Genomic DNA, 20,454 nt, shown 5'->3' on the forward strand with positions numbered 1-20,454 from the left:
GGGCCGGTGATCGCGTTGTCATGGCAGCGGGGTTCAATCCCAGAGCGAGCCTCAGGCTGTTTGCAGAGAGAGAGAGAAAACAACCACAGTAAATCTCTTTCGACGGCTTTCCTTGAGGATATGAATTGAAGGTAGTCAGCGTATTTATTTTTGTTATGCAGATATGTGTGTGGGGGGGTGGGAGGGTTCTTAAAAGTTATGGCAGGGCAATTTCTCCAACTCCAAAAAAAAAAAAACCCAGAACCACCGAGAATGAGTGGGGACGCCACACAGGTATTTAAAATGAAAACAGAAGTGTCTTGCTCTGCTTAATGCTGTGTAGAACACGCAGAGATTCTTGAAAGCTGCTAGATTCGGACTTCAGAGTGAAATTTTGTTGAAGTTGTTGTTAGCTTAGGTAGTTTCTGTTATTGCCTTTTGATACCGTATCCATAAAAATAATAATAATAACTGCGTTTACCCAGCATGATTTGGCAAATGCGCGATTCGTAAAGATGTTTTTTTATCAGTTGATTCGGTGTAAATGAGTAACTTAGTGATTCTCGTAACTGTTTACATTATGTCTCTATTTTATCCCCCCGAAATTTGACCGATCGCACCCTGCCTAGCCCTAATGCCTCCACGGGGGAAACCGCAGGTTTTTCAAATGTTGCGACGTCACCATGGAAACCGTATCTTTGCAGTTACAGCCATGCAGCGCTGAAAAATAAATAAATAAATAAATAAATAAATAAATCAATCAATAAATAAATACTTCAAACCCGTGAACTTCAGCCGAAGCGAAGCGAATAGCAGAAGCAGGGAGACCAGCGAGGAGAGAGTTAGAATAGAAGACTCCAATCTAGAAAGGACCAGTTGAGCAGATAGAAAAGGCTTGCCATGTTTTTACCATACCTCGCCAGGCAGTGATTGTACTATGGGAAACTTTTTTTTTTTTTTTAACAATGGCTGCATCCTTTGGATGAGGTCCTATTGTAAGTGACTCTGCAGGAGCAGTTGTTGGTGTATAGGTCACCCCCTAGTCTCTGTAAGGCACTTTAGATAAGAGCATCTACTAGATGACTAAATAATAATAATAATAATAATAATAATAATAATAATAATAATAATAATAAAGGACAAGCCGGTTACACCCACTATCATGTCCCATGTGACGTCTGGCTGGCTGTTTTGGGACTGTGCAATGAATTTCAGCTCAGGTACTGATTCGCTAGAAGTAATGGGTGATGTTTGACTTTCCCGAGATTGGCTGTAAAGTACGGCGATAGCTTCGGGATCCGCTGGCGAACGAAAGTCCAGATAAAACTCATTAATCTAAACTCTTCTGACGTGCAGTACATTGCCTCAAAGGCAGCATAACCCACCGAGCAGGTTACATCAAACCTGGTTTCATCAGAACGGAGTGGGACACCTTGTTTGAAGCACAGGGCAATTCTTTTGATGCTTCAAACAGGCAGTCCTATTCTAGTGTTCCCACGAGACAGCCTTGGAGTCAGGGTGGAGGAGTGTATACTAACTTATCTGATCTTATCTTAGTTGATATTATCCCCTTCGGTCACAATTTTTTAATTTAATATACTTTTTTTTAAAACTGTGAACTCTACGGCTATGGCTACAAGTTCACCCTATAGAATTAACTCATTTTGCTTCATAAAGTCGAATGAGACCGGCTGAATAAGGCTACGTTAACATATTGAATTACACACCGCTTTGTAGTTTTCCTAAATGCTTAACTAAAACCTGTGACATTTCTAAATATAACATGAAATACTGTACTACTATTATGGCTTCCGGTAGACTTTTTTTGCGGTATCATTTTGTAGTTTCTTTGATTACATGATGTTAAATAAAATATCTAAATGATGTTCATATAGTTTTTATTTTTTTTAATTATGTCTCAATGGTAAAATTCTAGGTGATGCAAAACATTTGGCCACAGCTGCGTGTGGTATGAGAATTTGTCTTGCCAAGACACAAGCATTACTAAGTACAGTATAGATGGAAGATTTATCATGCTACTGGAAGGGTTGTATTATATATTATATTGTATTATATTATATCATATTATCCCCCTCAGTTACAATTTTTTTTTTTATAATTTTCCAATTTTCATTGCAAACTCGATGGTGTACGAGAAATTGCCTTGCAGAAACATGTGTAGATAGGAAACTGGGTATGATTATACAGGCAACGACGGAAGGGCCCATCAGCAAGCAACTGATGTAAACAACTTTGTTTTTTTAATTAAAAACCCACGACCTTGAAAAATGAAAGCACTTATCAGATAATAGCGCTAACTGGAGGACACATCGAATGAACTTGGTGGTGTACAAACCTCAACCTCAGATCTGATCAGCGTCGAGCTACGGGTGTCAAATTGACATGTTGGAGAGGATCCATTGCATTGTACAGTTTATGCAGTGATCGCACTTCAGTGTGTATTCTGTGTAAGCAATAACCCTAGCCTTCTCAAGTGCACAAGGGGATAACAGTGGAAGTAACTGATCGGCTCGGGGTGTGAATGTTTCTGCTTGCTCGGATCACTGATGAAATCTGCTCTGCAGCTCTGAGCTGCTCAGAGGGAGGGGAACTGAGCGTGCCGTTAAGTGGGTTCTTTCACTGAGCTACTCTGAGCGGCTCACTTACTCAACGCTGCCACTCTTCCAAGTGGATAGCTAAGTTTCCATTTACTGATTCCAATATTCAAAAGAAGTTACACACATATAGCTTCAATATTATCGTTAGACCCAACAGTGTAGCAGCTAGTTATGAACAGAAATCAGATCGTGTTTGTTCAGGCCGGGTACGCAGTGAGGAGAGGATTCAAGCAGCTTTGTTCTCAAGTGCCTGTCTTATATATCTTGCCTAACTGCGTGTGTGCGAAGCTGAACTTTGTGAACTACTCCTTCAAGCGGGGACTCTACCATAAGGTATTAGACCTCCATGAACGTTCATGGGCTGTCCTCTGTTAATATCTTACTGCATTACAACAGCATGGTGGCAGTCCGAGCTCTGCTGCTCCAAATGGACAGGGCTGTGCGGCTAGGGTCGCCTCGATCTCTCTCCACGTGGAGCTAAACGAAAAGGAACACAATGGGAACAGAGAAGAATCTTATTAATTAGTATATTCCCAGAGCCAGGCCTCCATTCGTTATCTGTAACAGAAATGAATGAGAGCTCATTTGGATAAGGAAAAGAAGAGCTATGAAAACAGATACACTATTGCTGCCTTAAATAAGGGATGAATAACTTGTGTATTGTCATAGAGCACACAACCAGTTTTATCCAATGAGTCTTGGAGGTGTTACAGGGCAGTACTGGGTTACAATGCAAAAGTGATATTTAAGTACAAGTTGGGGGTCTGTATAGGTGGAGAAAACAGGGTAACATCTGGGACAGAGTCAATGTTTTTATACCTGACAGTGGTCTCCACCTACACTGTATGCATTCTATAGCTTTCGCTTTGATGTGACAAGTGCTGTAGAATTTTATTTGGACTTTCCTGGAATAATAAAAAAAAATTGCTCCTAATGGAATTCAGTGTCAGGTTTTGTATGGCTGTGAATGGGACCCTTTCGTCCCGTTTGCTTATCCCAACAATACCGTGTCCTGTTTGAGTCCACAGGAGGCAAAGCTATGGAGAAAAACCAGAGACTCATGAATCATGTAGCAGGATAGGAATCATGTTGCAGGATAAGGGTTCTCTGTAGTGCTGTGCCTTGAGAGATTATTTGTAATTAAAACACAACACGATATTGTTTGTTCAATTTTGTGCTACCAGGTACCAAATTGGATTATGCAAGACTGCAGCTTTAAACCAGACCCTAAAGCTGAGTAACCACAGCATTGATAACAAGCAGAACGAGACAGGGGTCCTAATGATTTTTGAGCTCAGCAGGGTTTTTGCGTTGAATCGCACAAGAAGAAAAAACACAGGGAATGACTCTGTCTCTGATCAGCTCACCCCAGCTCCCTGCAGCTCGGAGAATCGATTTTTTTAATTAATGTTTGTAAGGAGGATATGTGCACGGTTTGGCTCCTTCTTGCCAGCACAATCTATCCCAGCTTGCAGCTGCTGTCGACATCCGTGGAGTATTGAGCTTCCCCTCAGAAGCTAAGAAAAAATCACATGTCTGATCCTACAGTATAATGGGTATAAAAGCCCACATATACAGTTTACAATAGCACTGTCCAAATAAAAGTGCATTTCCTACAGTTTTTTGGATGGTACGATATTTTTTTCACCACTCGAAACTTTGCTCTAAGCTGGCCTGGTGGTCCAGTGGTTAGAGAAAGGGGCTTATTACAAGGAGGTTCCTCGTTCAGTCCCAGCTCTGCCCCTTAATCTCCTTGTGCTCTGTCCTTCGGATGAGATGCAAACCCAAGGTCCTGTTGTAAGTGACTTAGTCTCTGTAAGTTGCTTTGGATAAAAGCATCTGCTTAATAACTAATTCAAAATAATAACCCAAATGTTTGTGGGGTTTTTACTTTTTTATTTGAAAAGCACATCATTGGTTTCCCAGAGATATTTTTACTTTCACTTGAGCTGCTAAAACATAAGCACGCGTTTGCCACTGATACCAAGCCACTGCTAACGAGATTCTAAAGTCCTGTTCCACACAACAGGTTTAGCAAACTGAGATGTAGACTTCAGCCCCAACTTCTAATGAATGTTTCCCTTTACAGTCTTCCAAGTAACCCTTTTAAAATATGGTCAGCAAGCACAGTCTCACGGGAATTGATAACAAAACGTTTTGGAAGAATGTTTTTCTTCTCCCTGAGCGGTTCACCTGGCACCTGTGGTGTGCAGGGTGCGTCATACAGTCAGGGTTCGTCTTTGCTTTGGTATTTAGTAGCCTTTAGTGACCAGGACCCCAGTGATCTCAAGCGGACACCTGCAGGACTCCAGGGGTGTAGCACATGGGTGTAGAGAGGTGATTGGCTTGGGGATCGGAAGGACACACACCTGACCTTCAGTTCTCCTGAGCTGTTGTGGGGAGTGGCTGTAGTTGGGTAACGTAATTGGGCATTCTACATTGGTGGTAAACAAGTGTGAAATAATGGGGCACACTACCTTTAAGATGTTCTTGGATCTTGTTAATAGAATGACATTCTGGGAATAAATACATCCTGTAAAGACAATACAATGTCACATTTCTGTATCATTTTTTTTATGGATGATGTTGGGAGCCCCTGTGCTGGAACATGTGCTTCCTTTAAAACTTCACTTGAGACCTGCCGCACACACAATGGCAAAGCCATACAGGTAAGTTGTATACAAATTGCATCTATAGCTCTATAAACCCGCTCGGGGTTTAGTCTCCAACACTGTCAATCGCTCACCTTTGACAAGGCGCTGACTAAACCAATCCCCGTACATCACTGCACAGGCCATGCAAAGAGACAGACGCGGGGCAGGTTTCCGTCTCTAGCGCTGTCAGTCAGCACCTCGAATACCTCCATCTGTGCAACTACACAAAAAGCACCCACTAAAGCTTGGAAGAAATGGCAAGCAGACACACACACGTGCCCTGATCAACACACAGCAGCTTATCCACTGGGGGCAGCGTTTTGCCTTTACCAGGTCAGTGGCAAAGAATATGCCTGAGAATATTAATATCACCGCTGAGTAGCAGAAGTGAGGATGTAGGACTAGGATGCCGGGCTGTGTTCATTTGGCGTGCTTGTCTTTCTCTATCCCACTTCCTAATTTCACGCCCCAGAGAAAGGAGACGTGACGCGAACCGTTAGGTACTGACAGCCACGGAGTTAATGGACTATAAAATATAGAGACGTGATTATCGCGTCTTTACAAAATGCAGCTCTTCTTCTGCTTTATCGCGGGGCTGCGTTTTTTACCGTTTATTCGCTTGCCAGCTATCTATCATTCTGTCTATTCAGCTAGCATGTCCGGATGTTAATTCTCTTATGTGTTCTCCAGCCGTGGTGTACATTTTAGATGAGCTCACCCTGCTGAAAAACTGGGGTCACAGAAGCGTTCCCACGACTGGGCAGCTGTGGCATAGACCTCCTTTCCACCTGTTTCACAAAATATTTTCAGCGGGAACCCTGCAGTACAACAATCAGCTACTCTAGTCTAATTGATCAGTCTCTTTTTAGTTTCTTCAATTGAATGAATCTGGATTTAACAGACAGTTAAGTGCTTTGTGACAGATCCTGGATACCATGCTGGCATGGAAAACAGCACAACAATACTATTTATTTATTATTATTATTATTATTATTATTATTATAAATTATAAAAATGCAGTACCCAATTATTTGAATCCTGTTTTCCTCTCCAATTCAGACTTATTATGTCCCCTTATCGCAAGTCCCCACAACGTGTGGAGTAGTGGTTAGGGCTCTGGACTCTTGACCAGAAGATTGTGGGTTCAATCCCTGCTGCTGTACCCTTGAGCAAGGTACTTTACCTAGATTGTTCCAGTAAAAACCCAACTGTATAAATGGGTAATTGTATGTAAAAAAAAATAATATGATATATGTATAATGTGATATCTTGTAACAATTGTAAGTCGCCCTGGATAAGGGCATCTGCTAAGAAATAAATATAATAACAAGCTCAGGAGAACTGAAGGTCAGTGGGTGTCCTCCAATCCCCAAGCCAATTACCTCTTTACAGCTGATGTCAATGAGGTACGACCTCAGAAGGTCACAGACCAGCTTTACTGGTGCCTGCTATAGCGCAGTGAGGGGACCCAGTCCCTGACAATTTTGCCTAACTCATGGGAGCACCAGTACCTTAGGCCTCAGTAGAGCTCTCAGAATCACTGTTAAGCTCTGAGTACATCAGGTACGCCTGCAACACTCTCTTGAAGAGCTGCCTAGAATTTTAGGATTGAGACATTGATTTATTTATTTATTTTAACTATATGAGACATAATAAAAAAAAAACTGTATGAACATAGGCCCAGAAAGGTTTGCGCAGAAGGTTATGCGCATCGCAAATCTTTTGTTTAACATCCTGTAATCAAAGAAACTGCAAAAGGATATCCCAAAAGTCTACCGGAAGCCACAATCGTAGAACAGTATTTTCATGTCAGATTTCGAAATGTCACCGTTTTTAGTTAAGCATGGAAAACAGCAAAGCGGTATGCAATTCAATATGTTGATGTAACATTATCCAGCAGGTTTCATTCGACTTTATGGAGCAAAATGAGTTCGTTCTATAGGGGGATGCAAAACTTTTGGCCAGAGCTGCGTTTCTTACTTCCACTTGATCGTTGTAGGTTAATGGGTACACTTTTCTGTGCCTGATGCATGGATTCAATCCGACCCATCTGCAAGGGTTATACATTGTTCTGGAGACGTGCTTGACTATTCCTCAATGAGTCATCCCATACACAGACACAAGTGTGTTCAAACCCAGAATAAAGGCAGTTTAAGAGGCATGCTTCCAGTGTTGTTTTCTCTGAGGAATATTTTGCTTAGGTGGGGAGGACAGTTGTACCCCGACATCAGAGAACAATCTCAGAGAATATAAACAACCTGGACTATCAATAAGGCTAACAGAGCATACTGACTGTAGCCTTCCCAAATGATACAACTATCTTCAAAGACTTTAATGGCAATGCGATTAAAACACCATTCAGAATACCGGCCGTGTTGCACCTGTGCATATTTTGAACAAGCCAAATATACACACGATAATGCACTTTGATGAATATTTATTTATATCTAGGGGAATCAAAGCTGAAATATTCATCTCAGAATCCCTACGTTTTCATCTCAGGTTTCACACAGCATAAAGAAATCTGTTTCTATGTATTTAAAAGATGTTAATGTGTGGGGTGAAAAAAGTTACCCTCCGTTGTTCTTTAAGGGGACAAATTCAACTCAGCACAATAATGAGTTGGTGAGCAGTTTCGTAGCATCACACATTATAACGTAAGCAAAGATAGGAAACTTAACACGGCACAATTATAACTGCATGGACTGCATGGGAGTTTCTTTGTAAGGGTACCACATCAGTTGAGATGTCATGGTCAAATATCCTACACGAATGCTAGAACAAAACTGTGATTTTCTCAGTGGCACAACACGAGTGCCCAGCACTGCGGGGGCGGGTTTGAATCCACTGAGAACGGGATGCTGCCAAACAACAGCTGTCGATAAATTTGGCTTGTTTCACGATTTGCCACCCCAGTGTGCGTGACAATAAATCCGCGATAATGAGTCCGCCTCTGAATTATCTGCGCATTCCACCTGCCTTCAGTCGGGTGCCAAAACAGCTCTGAAGCCATGTGTTCTTGTGTGTGTTCCCTGCTCTGTGGATAGAGTCAGATTAATGTGCAAAAAAAAAAACACAGTTCCATCATTAAAACTATTTCAGGGCAGAGCAGTGAGAGTGTCTTTAAAGCTGCAGTACAGCACCCCACAAACGTGGCCAATTTGATGCTCGGTTCATAAACAAACCAATAACAAGACGCTTCCACTACCAGTCTTTCTCAAGCTCTTCAAAGCCTGTCGACATGGAAACTTTTGCCATTGAACTTAAGTTTCTATTACTATTTCTAAAGTCAGCACGATTATGTGTTCAATGGTTTGGATCAATTTGCTAGTCCAATAACTGGGCCTAAAGTGGACAACCATGCCAGTGTGCTCTCACAAAGGGTTGCTCAATAACAGCTAGCTGGGGAAACGCTGTTATGAAAACCTGCAAGTATTGCAGGGTGTGGCCACTTTATTAGGCTCTATACAGAGGGCAGCAGTGTGGAGTAGTGGTTAGGGCTTTGGACTCTTGACCGGAGGGTTGTGGGTTCAATCCCAGGTGAAGGACACTACTGCTGTACCCTTGAGCAAGGTACTTTACCTAGATTGCTCCAGTAAAAACCCAACTGTATAAATGGGTAATTGTATGTAAAAATAATGTGATATCTTCTAACAATTGTAAGTCACCCTGGATAAGGACATCTCCTAAGAAATAAATAATAATAATCATACGTCTTCGAAGAGGAGTTTGTCCCATTTAAGGCCAACTGACGAACAGCTAACTGCACCAGGACTTATATACCTGCCTTGGTGCGGCACGCGGTTCATCTGCTGTGCCGACTTCATTTCCTAACCATTCCCAGTAAACGGTCCGCCCTCTGTTTGTGAAAGCCTGGTCTAACACAAACGCGATGCAAGCACAGAAATCCGCGTGCGTTTGTCACAGTAAACTGTTTAACAGGAGCTGCCGTCTCAGCAGAAAAAGAAACTCAATTGCCTCACAGTTTAAAAGGCTATTAAAGTTTTATAATAAAGAACGATATGGATGTATTCATGGCTGCACTTAGCGCTGTGTGTGTGATGACTGATTCTAAATCAGTTCAATGTGTCTCATTATTTATTATTCCTCTGGCACTCCTGGATAGAGATGAAGCGTCCCTTTTTGCTAAATCCAATTCTGGGAAGCTTACAGCTCTGGCCAAAAGTTTAGCATCACCCATTAGAATGGACTTATTTTGCTTCATAAAGTCAAATGAAACCTGTTGAATAATGTTACGTTAACATATTGAATTACACACTGCTTTGTAGTTTTCCCATATGCTTTAACCATTGCCATTGTGGAATCCCCCAAGCTATCGTTGTAAGTTTCTAATAGACACAGCACTGCTTAGTTATATAGAAACAGTCGCTGGCTATCGAAAGCAGAGGGACAAACACAGGGCTGGAGGACAGACCCCAGAGCCTATTCCTCCATATTGCTATCTTAGTGATAGATGAAATAATAGTGAAACCAATCCTGCATGGTAGAAAAATGAAAGAACACGATGCTAAGGGAAGCAGCGAGGATTCTCCAAGCGGCGAGAGGAAGCTGGTTCTTCGGTAGCGTGAAGCAGTTCTGATTTCCACAACACCTTCGCGTTCTCCACCAGCCTCACCGCAGTGAGCTACTGTAACAGAGGGGCAAATGGGGAGTTCAAGTAACTGAAGTGAGGGTGAGAGCGAGGTAGGTAAGTGGCTTTTTATTGCAGATCTCGACGCAGCGAGTGCGTTAATTGGTTTTACAAGCCAAGGTCTGCACTTGAACGCCTACATGTGAGGGTCCCTGGATAGTATGGCAATAATCAGAAATACTCTCTCATGAAAGCTTCCCATTGTAAAAGCACAGCCTAGTGTAATAAAGCACAGTTAAAGAAGAGTGTAACTCTTACCTTTAGAAAGGTTTCCCATAGTGAAAGCAAGGTAGGTAGAAGTAAGCATTGTGAAGCGCAGAGAGGTACAGTAAAGCATATTTAAAAAAAAAAAAATCACTTTATTTTAAGAGCCTTTTTTTTAGTTTATTAACTGTTAACAGGCATTGTTATTTTTTTAACTAAGAGTTAGGGTAATAAAAAAACCTGCTTTAATTTGCTAAACATTATTTGTTTATTTAGCAGACACCTTTATCCAAGGCGACTCACACAGTCTAGGGTGTGTGAACAATGCATCAGCTGCAGAGTCACTTACAACTACATCTCACCCGAAAGACGGAGCACAAGGAGGTGAAGTGACTTGCTCAGGGTCACACAATGAGTCAGTGGTTAAGGTGGGATTTGAACCGGGAACCTTCTGGTTACAAGCCCATTTCTTTAACCACTGGACCACACAGCCTCCTCAACATTACTACAGTAACAATCTGAACTGATTTCAAGCATATGATCGACTGGGTATTGATCACCCATAGGGCTGTGGTGTTTGATTGATCATCCCTAGGGCTGTGGTGTTTGATTGATCATCCCTAGGGCTCTGGTGTTTGATTGATCATCCCTAGGGCTCTGGTGTTTGATTGATCATCCATAGGACTGTGGTGTTTGATTGATCATCCATAGGGCTGTGGTGTTTGATTGATCATCCCTAGGGCTGTGGTGTTTGATTGATCATCCATAGGGCTGTGGTGTTTGATTGATCATCCCTAGGGCTCTGGTGTTTGATTGATCATCCATAGGACTGTGGTGTTTGATTGATCATCCATAGGGCTGTGGTGTTTGATTGATCATCCATAGGGCTGTGGTGTTTGATTGATCATCCATAGGGCTCTGGTGTTTGATTGATCATCCATAGGGCTCTAGTGTTTGATTGATCATCCATAGGGCTCTGGTGTTTGCAGTTTTAGCTGGCCTATTATATATTATTAACTAACAGTTAACAGAAAATAAATAATGTACATGAACATGTTTATTAGCTGTTTGTTAACATGAAATAAAGCGTGACCAAAGAAAAAAATGACAAAACTTGGTAAACTATGGTAAATGCAGGGTATAACCGTGGGGAAAAACTGCAAGATTTTTGACTTTCTTGGACAGACCATTGCTGGTTGTAGTTCCTTCAGGGAAGTTGCATTGAACCCTATTCACACAAGTTTAGCAAGTTTTTAAAGACAAATTAATTCCACACATCGTTTTTAATTTTCTGTTTGCTACCTACGTTTCAAATATGCGGTTTTTAAATAAACCCCTGTTAAAAAAAAAAAAGTCTGGTACTACTCTAGGTTAAAGAAATCTCAGTTTGCAAGCCGTGACTTCCAGGAAGTGTGTTACTGCTTTACTTCATGGTCATTTGCAGTCATTCCGAGTGGTTCTCGGTACTGTTGCCCCAGTTTTGAAACTTGTTTTTCAGCTTGCCTGGAGAGCCCTAGGTGCCAGGCACTGTGCAGCCTTCCTCGTCCCATTCAAACCGTGCAACAATATGACCTTTCAACTCTGCCACATTTCTGTAGACCTGGGGAGGTGGAGAAGTCACACTGTCATGTGATTTGAAGGCTGTTCAGTGCCGGCAGGTGGGGTTCTCCAGGCAAGCTCAATGCCGGGGAGAACAATAATAACTCAATATTACAACAACATAACAGAATGAAACTGAGCTAAAGGAGACTGCATTGGGTAAAGAGAGCTGTGGTATTTCTGAGATGAACCAAGCTGTTCTTTCATCAAGCCACAGTGTGAATTTCAGTAGGTCATGAAAAAAAAAGCGTGTTTGACCTGCAGCTTTGTAAAGTGGTTTCCATTTCCGCAGCCCTGCGATGATTCAGTGGTCTTCATTATGAATGGAGTTCCAACATAATGGGACTGCCATTTTCATTTGGTTCTTCTTGCACTTAGCCCATACTGCACTGTAAATGAATGACTGTGAGCTAATTGACTTCTGACTAATACCATCTCCCACTTGGTCCTGCGTTGTTTTCACAGCAGTGGCGCACAGCACATGCAGTGACTCCTTCGCTACGCACGTGCAGTCTCTGACATGTGTTCTGTAATCCTCTGTGTACGAGAGATGGGTCCTGGATGTTGCAAGTCAGTTTTAGTCAGTCCCAGACAGACTGACGAAGAGCTGTTGGAATGGCTGTAGGTTACAATAGACTCTATACAATACCACAGAGCCCTATCGTAAGGGGACAAAAATCCAATTGTATTCCATACGCTGTGACCTACAGGTTCACCAATATGAATTCATTCTATACATACGACACTCTGCTGCTGTACTTAGAGAGGGGTTTAAGAGCTCAATAGAGGCCACGGGAGTGCTTTTAACTTTGTAAAGTTTATGAATGAAGGTAAACAGCAGTGTGGAGTAGTGGTTAGGGCTCTGGACTCTTGACCGGAGGGTCGTGGGTTCAATCCCAGATGGAGGACGCTGCTACTGTACCCTTGAGCGAGGTACTTTACCTAGATTGCTCCAGTAAAAACCCAACTGTATAAATGGGTAATTGTATGTAAAATTAATGTGATATCTTGTAACAATTGTAAGTTGCTCTGGATAAGGGCATCTGCTAAGAAATAAATAATAATAAGGTGACTAGGAGTTCAGGAGCTGCTCTTCAGTTCTAGTTGCCTGTCACAGACATATGTAACATTAGCTAGTTAGTTGTCTTTATAGAAGAGACAGGGCTATCTAGTGATCTGTCTCTCTGGATCAGGTTTTTCTGAGTACATTTGATGATGGTGGCACTTACTAATACAAAGACTCTTTGGCTGAGATAACCTACACTGCATAGATCTATTGCAGGCAACTGGAGCTGAAGATCAGCTGCTGAACTCAATATTTGACTAATTGCAATAAGAACCATTCTGGTGGGTCAGGTGACATTTTAGTTGGGTGGGGGTGAAAATGGAAATTGGATCTGTTCATGTACTCATCTGTTATTCACAACATTATCACTGTGCCCCATTTATTTGCTCTAATGATATTTGGTTCTTTACCAAAAACAGTTTTAGATTAAAAATTTTTTTTAACTGCTGCTTCCAGAACTGTAGGTCACAAGGTCTTGTTACTATTAAATAAATATATATATATATATATATATATATATATATATATATATATATATATATATATATATATAAAATTATTTATTTCTTAGCAGATGCCCTTTTCCAGTACGACTTACAGTCGTAAACAACAATACATTTCAAGAATCACAGTACAAGTATTAATACAATTAAGAGCAAGATAAATACAGTGACTTCGGTTCTAGCAAGTACAAGTATATGACTAAATACGATTCAATAGAGGAGCAGATAACAGTGTCAGTGATAGTTACATCAGAATATAATTAAATACAAAATACTACAGATTAAATGACACTTGTGACAGATTACAGTACTCTAAAGTACAGGATTAAATGCAGTAAAATATGTGAGGGGAGGTGGGAAAGCAGAAAAAAATTGAATTTAGGGAATGTAAACTAAGTGGACTGCCAACAAGCTCTTCCTGGCGGAGTGTACAAAAAAACGTGGTTAGAAAAATGACTGTAGAAATTTAGTGTCATTGTGAAACGCTGCAAAAGAATACATCGAGCCATCCCAAGCAGGGGCAACACAACGGTTCCCACGTTGCCACCTTGTGGCGAGATGCAGTTCTGCACCCTGACACTGAAACACCGCAACGCTGTAAATCCTTCCTGTAGGAGGCTGGAAGATTTAAAAACGCTGTTCCTTTGTGTGTTTGCAGCCGAGCTACTGCCTCACATTTGCGGATGAACAATGAGTGATGAAGTAGCTGCCCTTTCAGCCTTGTTAGTTAGAAAGCTGCATTCAGGGTTTCTAACGTGAACACAGCACTCAGTGAAAGCAGACAAACAAGAAATGTCATGGTAATAAATGGCTAATTGCAATCTACAAGGGGGCTAATGGGGTCTATAAATGACAGTATTTGTTTTCTAGTTTGTTAATGCTTGATTTCTTAATTGGGTTACATAACTAGAAGGATTTCACTTTGCTGTATTGTGATGTTGTTTATTTGCAGCCATATCTTCTATGGCAATAGCACCGACTCAGAGTTCTGGCCCACAAATGCATGGCTGTGTCTGGTCATGCTACTGGAAATAGGAATGGATCTCGGTTCTGTTGCTCCTCCAATATCGAGTTATTGTCATTTTTGAGTTTTGAGCTTGTCTGGAGAACCCTAACAGCCAGGTGCTGAACAGCATACCTCGTGTCTTTCAGATCATGTGACAGTGTGACCTTTGAACAATGCCATCTGCGCTACTCTCTGCCTACATCGATGCAAAGTAGTGCCAGCAGGGGTGTAAGGATGGATTGAATGGAATGAGGAAGAGGCTGTTCAGTCCCGGCAATTAGGATTCTCCAGACAAGGCAGAAAGATTAGATTTAGATCAACATGATATAATTCAGTATCGGAACAGTAGAACCCATAACCACTGAGAACAGCAAACACCATCGCATAAGACATGTAAAAATTCAAATGGAATCTACATACTGTTCTGGTGCAAATATATACCTGTATATGCATTTTTTAAAATTATTTCTATGAGTCTTTAATTTGTGTCTGCAGTTTGTGGTTCTTGCATTTTGTAATGCGTGAGGTTGCTTGGGTAAGGTAATCTGGATCTCTGTCTCTCCTCATCACGCTGCAGCTCTGTGTGTGTGTGCGTTCGTTATCTGAACAGCCTGCATTTCATTCTCCTACTGTCAGGCAGGGATCGAGGGATCAATAGCTGGTCCTGAAAACACTCCTGCCTGTGTTCTCTAGCCTTTCCAACAAGCCCTGATGAGGCTCAGCAAGCACCGAACACAAGGAAAAAAATAGTACATTAAACGCAGAAGCTGGCCTGACAGCCAGGCACCGGCTGTCAGGATAGATACCGATGTAGATACTAAGGGTAGACAGGCTGTTTGTTTATAAGGAGCAACCTGCTTTCTTAAGGGATTACCAGGTTTCTTGTGGTATCTCTGAGGGGTGGAAATGCTGCATCATTCTGCAGGGGTGTGATATTTTGCATATGGTGCTACAATATTGCATAGGGTGCTACAAGCGATACCGTCCAGAGATGATTCTCTGGCAAGCTTGTATCTTGTACCATATGCTATATTATTATTATTATTATTATTATTATTAATTTCTTAGCTCTGTGGGGGTGGGGGTGGGGGTGGGTGGTTAGGGCTCTGGACTCTTGACCGGAGGGTTGTGGGTTCAATCCCAAGTAGGGACACTGCTGCTGTACCCTTGAGCAAGGTACTTTACCTAGATTACTCCAGTTAAAAAAACCCAACTGTATAAATTGGTCATTGTATGTAAAAATTATGTGATATCTTGTAACAATTGCAAGCCGTCCTGGCTAAGGGCGTCTGCTAAGAAATAAATAATAATAATAATATACAGGGTTCCCCATAAGTCAGATTTCATTGTTAATATTGGCTGTGTCTCTGTTTCTTTCAGGTTGTCTTTAAGCAAAGAGGAACTCATTCAGATTGGTGAGTGATGCGGATAGGCAATGGGAGTCCCATTTGACAGGGAAATGTCTTAATCGGCATGATGTATGATATTGTCTATCATCTCTGAATTTGGGGACACCCTGTATAGTTAAGGACAATTAAAACATACAGCTGATGTTGTTTCCTTCTGATATAATCTAACACAAGCTGTCTGATAGATTTCTAAGGTTCTAGGTGTGTGATTTATACAGAATATTGTATAGGGCTGGTATCTACTCCAACACCTGCTCAGACAGCACCCTGCACTGTATAGTTTTTTATAATAATGATAATTAAACAGGATAGTTCTATCTGATATAATCTGATCTTACAGTATTGTACACAAAGACAATTCAATCAGGCCTGGCTTTGGGCTGTGCGTGATGGATTTGCAGTCGTGCGATAATGTTTGTGCAAGTCTACATTGTTAAGGTGCTTTGACTCTGAGTTCAGGAGCTGCTCTTCAGTTCTAGTTGCTTGCTATGGAGATATGTACTGCAGACTCCAAGCTAAACGTGTCTTTGTAAGTAAGCAATAGAAACAGCATTCAGGTCCCAGAGTCTCAACACACCTTGTGCTGTAACTGCGTCTCGCTGCTTTCCTGGCTGAAGCAGGTTTGATTCGGGAATAGGATTGCGGTTTCATTAGGTGTATTAATCCCTGGAGATGCCTGTTTTTCTCCTGCCTACCTGGGCTTGCATCCCGGTAACACTTGGCAGCCTTTCATCGCTGGGAATGTACAAATCTGCACGTCCCTGCAGCCCGACGCATAAACAAAACCCTTTCAACTGAGAAACACAATGCTGGGGACTGGAAGCTGAAAAATCAAATCCTACCTCAGCCAGTCTAGGATTCATCGCTAACACAGCTGCATTAGAACAGTCAGAGACATTTTTGTATGTCTTTATGCTTCAAGCCTGTCCTGGACTGGAGGGAGCACCCTTTCTCTTAGAGGGGTGAGGGAGGGAGCAGTTCAGTCTCCATGCATCAAGCCTGCCCTGGACTGGAGGGAGCACCCCTTTCTCTTAGAGGGGTGAGGGAGGGAGCAGTTCAGTCTCCATGCATCAAGCCTGCCCTGGACTGGAGGGAGCACCCCTTTCTCTGAGGGGGGTGAGGGAGGGAGCAGTTCAGTCTCCGTGCCTCAAGCCTGCCCACCCTTTCTGAGGAAGTAATTAAAATTTTAGAAATTAATGAACAAACCAAAACATGTTTAGGGGTTGCGATATAAATTTTATTTGGTCTTTGTTTTTTTTCTTTTCTTTTCCACAGGTTAAAACCCATTTAAACATTTTAAAAGTTTTTTTTTTTTTGTTAGGCCCAGCCCAGTTTAACTATTCACACGATAACACAGCTTCTCAGAGAGCCCGGAGTGCATGGCTATTTTATTCACACATTTTAAGAAGGAGCAGGAAATAAAAACTATTGGTTTTAGTGAGAAGGAACGGGGCTCTGAGAAGCTGCAATACATCATCTTTTAAGAAACTGTACAGAATAATAAAAATAGGAATGATTCACACATAAAAGGCAGGTAGACACACCCAATATTCCGTGGAAACGGTTTCCTTGCAGCCAGAATGGCGCTAGTAGTTCTATAGTTTAGCATAGTGTGCTGGCCCTGTGGTGGGGCAATAGCACCCCAATCTTGGGCACTTCTGAGTATGGGTGCCTGTACTGGGAATGTGTTTATTTAGGTTTGATGCTTTTGAACCCTACAAAGTTTTTTTTTTGTTTGTTTTTTTACTCCAGTGTGAAGGGAAAACCGCGAATGTAACAGAGTAGTAATTTATCAGCTCTATTACTGTCAAGCAATCTCCTCCTGCAGTTTAATACAGTCGTAATCTGCATCATACTGCTCTGATATGCTTGCATTACATTCAGTCATAAACTTTGCAAATACTTTTTTCCTCCCAGAAGCCATCCATCACTGTTCTATCAATAACTTTGTGTATTTGTATATAAGACTAAGTGTACAGCATTTAACTGTATATGGAAATGACTGAAGTAATATCCATGAGGAAATAAAATGGGCTTGCACTGTACACTTAGCAAACGCTACAATTAACACCACTAATTGGACTGCATGTTTGGGAAATGGGCAAAATTCAAAACATTTATCATTTGGTAAACTGTAAACTATTAATGCCCTAAGATATGACACACGTCTGTCTGCCCGAACTATTTCAGCACCATGGACAGACAGACACACACACACACAGACACAGACAGAGAGCCTCCTTACTGTTGACACAAGTTTTATGAAACACCCCCTGACTTCATGAACGTTCTCAATACTTATTACAGCTTTTTTTTTTTCTTACGTCTTACTAGCACAGATAAAACTAAAGGTCATGCAGACAAGTGTCTCATCTAGTGTCTTCTTCAGTGTACTGACTCTTACTAGAACTAGCTACATGAGCATTGCATTGTGACATCATACTGCTTTGCATTGTGACATCATGCTGCTTTGCATTGTGACATCATACTGCTTTGCATTGTGACATCATGCTGCTTTGCATTGTGACATCATGCTGCTTTGCATTGTGACATCATACTGCTTTGCATTGTGACATCATGCTGCTTTGCATTGTGACATCATACTGCTTCACATTTCTGCAGAAATACATTCTCAACCACCTAGCAACAGCAGTGGCTAACATACAGTATGTGACTTTTGCATTGCGTTAGTGCAGCAACACTGCTTTCCCCTAGTAGTTAAATACATTTGCAACGCTATGTAGTCACTGAGTGAGTAGTGAGAAGGCTATGAAACTCAAAAAAGGATGTTCGCTAACACTTCAGGTAAAGAGAGAAATCCCTGCTTTACATGAAATCACCACCAATATTCAGACTTGCAGCAGCCCAGCGCTGTAGCCACAGTGAAAAGAAACTGCTGGGGTGCAGTTTTGGGCAGTGTACAACCTTTCAACGGGGCTCTTAAACACCTGACCAAGAATCCCAACAAACGCTAACAACAATCTCATGGGTTTTTCTCATTGTTATTCCCCTTCTAATTAAAACCTGCGGCAGTCTGGCGTCGGAGAACTCCAGGGCGCTCTCCCTGATCGATGCTCTTTGGTCGTCTCTGCCCCGCCTCCTCCCAAGTCTATGAGTGGCCGATCGGCTGGGGCAGGCGGGGCTATCCTCCAGGCAGCCAATGAGGGGCTCCCGTTGGTGGAGGCAGGGGCGGACTTGGAGTAGGGCGGGAAGGGGGTGGAGAAGGGGTCAAAGTCAGCTGGCCTGGCAAAGGGGTCGTGCCCTGGCGGCGAGGGGAAGGGGTCGCAGTTTGTGAAGGGGTTGGTAGGCGAGGGCTGGTAGCCCAGGGCGTAGTGGAACGATTCTGGTTCTGGTCCTGGGGGGCTCTGCGTGGGTTTGCACCCCGCTGATACGAAGCTCCAGGGGTCAATCCGAGGCCGGGAGGCGGAGGGTCTGGGTCGGGGGACGACGTTGACCTCCACGCGACGGGATTTGGGGCTCCACAGATGAGGGTCCGGCAGGAAAAGGGCGGCTGGCACCCCCTGGTCAGTGTCACGCTCTGGGGTGCTGGGAGATGGGAGAGGGCTCTCCACAGCTACAAACAGAGAGAGAGGAGTTATAACAACCATTCGAAGGTATGCAAGCAGACAGGTGGTCTTTAATACGTCTATGATCTTTTATATCATTCAACGCGGCACTGAACCAACCACCTGTCCAATCCAAGAACTACGCCTAGAAATTGGTGGATGCTGCAAAATGCTGATCTAATTATCAGTCAAGAGGTTGCAATATTCATCCTCCGACGTTTGCACTTGAGGTCATATCTACGTTACCCTTGGTTTCTGCCCAGTTTGAAATGCCATCTCACCACTGCAACTTATTTATGGGTCAGCAATAGACTTCCGTTTATGCTGATCCTGAGCAATGAGCTACCACGTTACTGAGCCCTGGAGGTAAAGTTTCCTTACCTATCTGTGCCGAAAACAAATCCTCGCTGGGCTTCCTCCTCCGAACCACAGGGGACCCGTGACCCCACTGGACACGCCTCCCTGCCTCCCCATTGGCCCGCACCTCCTGCCCCGGCCCCTCCCCTTCCTGAGTCCACAGGAAGTCCCGATGAGGGTGGAGGTGTTTGTGTCTCTCCCGGGGGTTGGGGGGTGGCGGGGAGAGAGGAAGGGGTTTGCTCACCTCCATGGGGGCTTCGGTCAAGTCTATCAAGGCCTCCGTGATGGGAGTGACGGGAGAGCCCGGGGGGTCTGATTTTTTGCAGAAGATAATCAAGTCCTGTTGGGTTGGTTCCTCTGCGGTCTTTTCCTCGCTCCCCAGTGGAGGCTCTCTCTGTCCCTTCGGGGAGTGGGTGGGGGTCCTCGGGGGGCATTTCGGGGAGGTGGTGACGCCCCTGCCCAGGGCGATGGAGGCCAGCAGAGCCCCGCCCCCCAGCAGGGCCTTGTGGGTGCTCTTGAGCCCCCCGCCCCGCCGGTCCTGTCGCGGTGACCCCATGGGGTGCAGGAGGCCAAAGGTGGAGGCTTCACACCCGTTCCTCACCACCTCCGGGGTCTGAGGTAGTTTTGTCGAGGAGGGGTCCCGACCCACGTAGCCTGAAAGACGGGAGAGGAATGCAAACATTAATCCATTATTGGCTTGGTGGTCCAGTGGTTAAAACAAAAGAGGCTTGACACCAGGAGGTTCCCATTTCAGAGCCCAGCTCAGCCACTGACTCACTGTGTGTGACCCTGAGCAAGTCACTGAACCTCCTTGTGCTCCGTCCTTTGGAAGTGACTCTGCA

At 43.1% G+C, this 20,454-nt stretch overlaps 1 protein-coding gene and 1 long non-coding RNA gene across 2 annotated transcripts in view; one reads left to right on the forward strand and one right to left on the reverse strand.

The window, feature by feature from the left end:
- LOC117398669 (uncharacterized) overlaps window positions 1–20,454 on the forward strand; it is a 22,984-nt gene continuing 2,530 nt past the window's right edge. Inside the window, exons 1-2 of the long non-coding RNA XR_009311489.1 lie at window positions 1–131; window positions 15,661–15,695. This is a non-coding gene — a long non-coding RNA (uncharacterized LOC117398669). The remainder of the gene's footprint in view (window positions 132–15,660; window positions 15,696–20,454) is intronic.
- The window catches only part of LOC117398668 (mitogen-activated protein kinase kinase kinase 11), a 23,888-nt gene continuing 20,345 nt past the window's right edge, over window positions 16,912–20,454 (reverse strand). Inside the window, exons 9-10 of the mRNA XM_033997704.3 lie at window positions 19,637–20,266; window positions 16,912–19,263 (exon numbers count right to left, since the gene is read on the reverse strand). Of these exons, the coding sequence (XP_033853595.3) occupies window positions 18,707–19,263; window positions 19,637–20,266 (1,187 nt within the window). The 3' untranslated portion in view covers window positions 16,912–18,706. The remainder of the gene's footprint in view (window positions 19,264–19,636; window positions 20,267–20,454) is intronic.

Source organism: Acipenser ruthenus, chromosome 43 (genome assembly GCF_902713425.1).
Source record: "Acipenser ruthenus chromosome 43, fAciRut3.2 maternal haplotype, whole genome shotgun sequence".
Classification (NCBI taxonomy): domain Eukaryota; kingdom Metazoa; phylum Chordata; class Actinopteri; order Acipenseriformes; family Acipenseridae; genus Acipenser; species Acipenser ruthenus.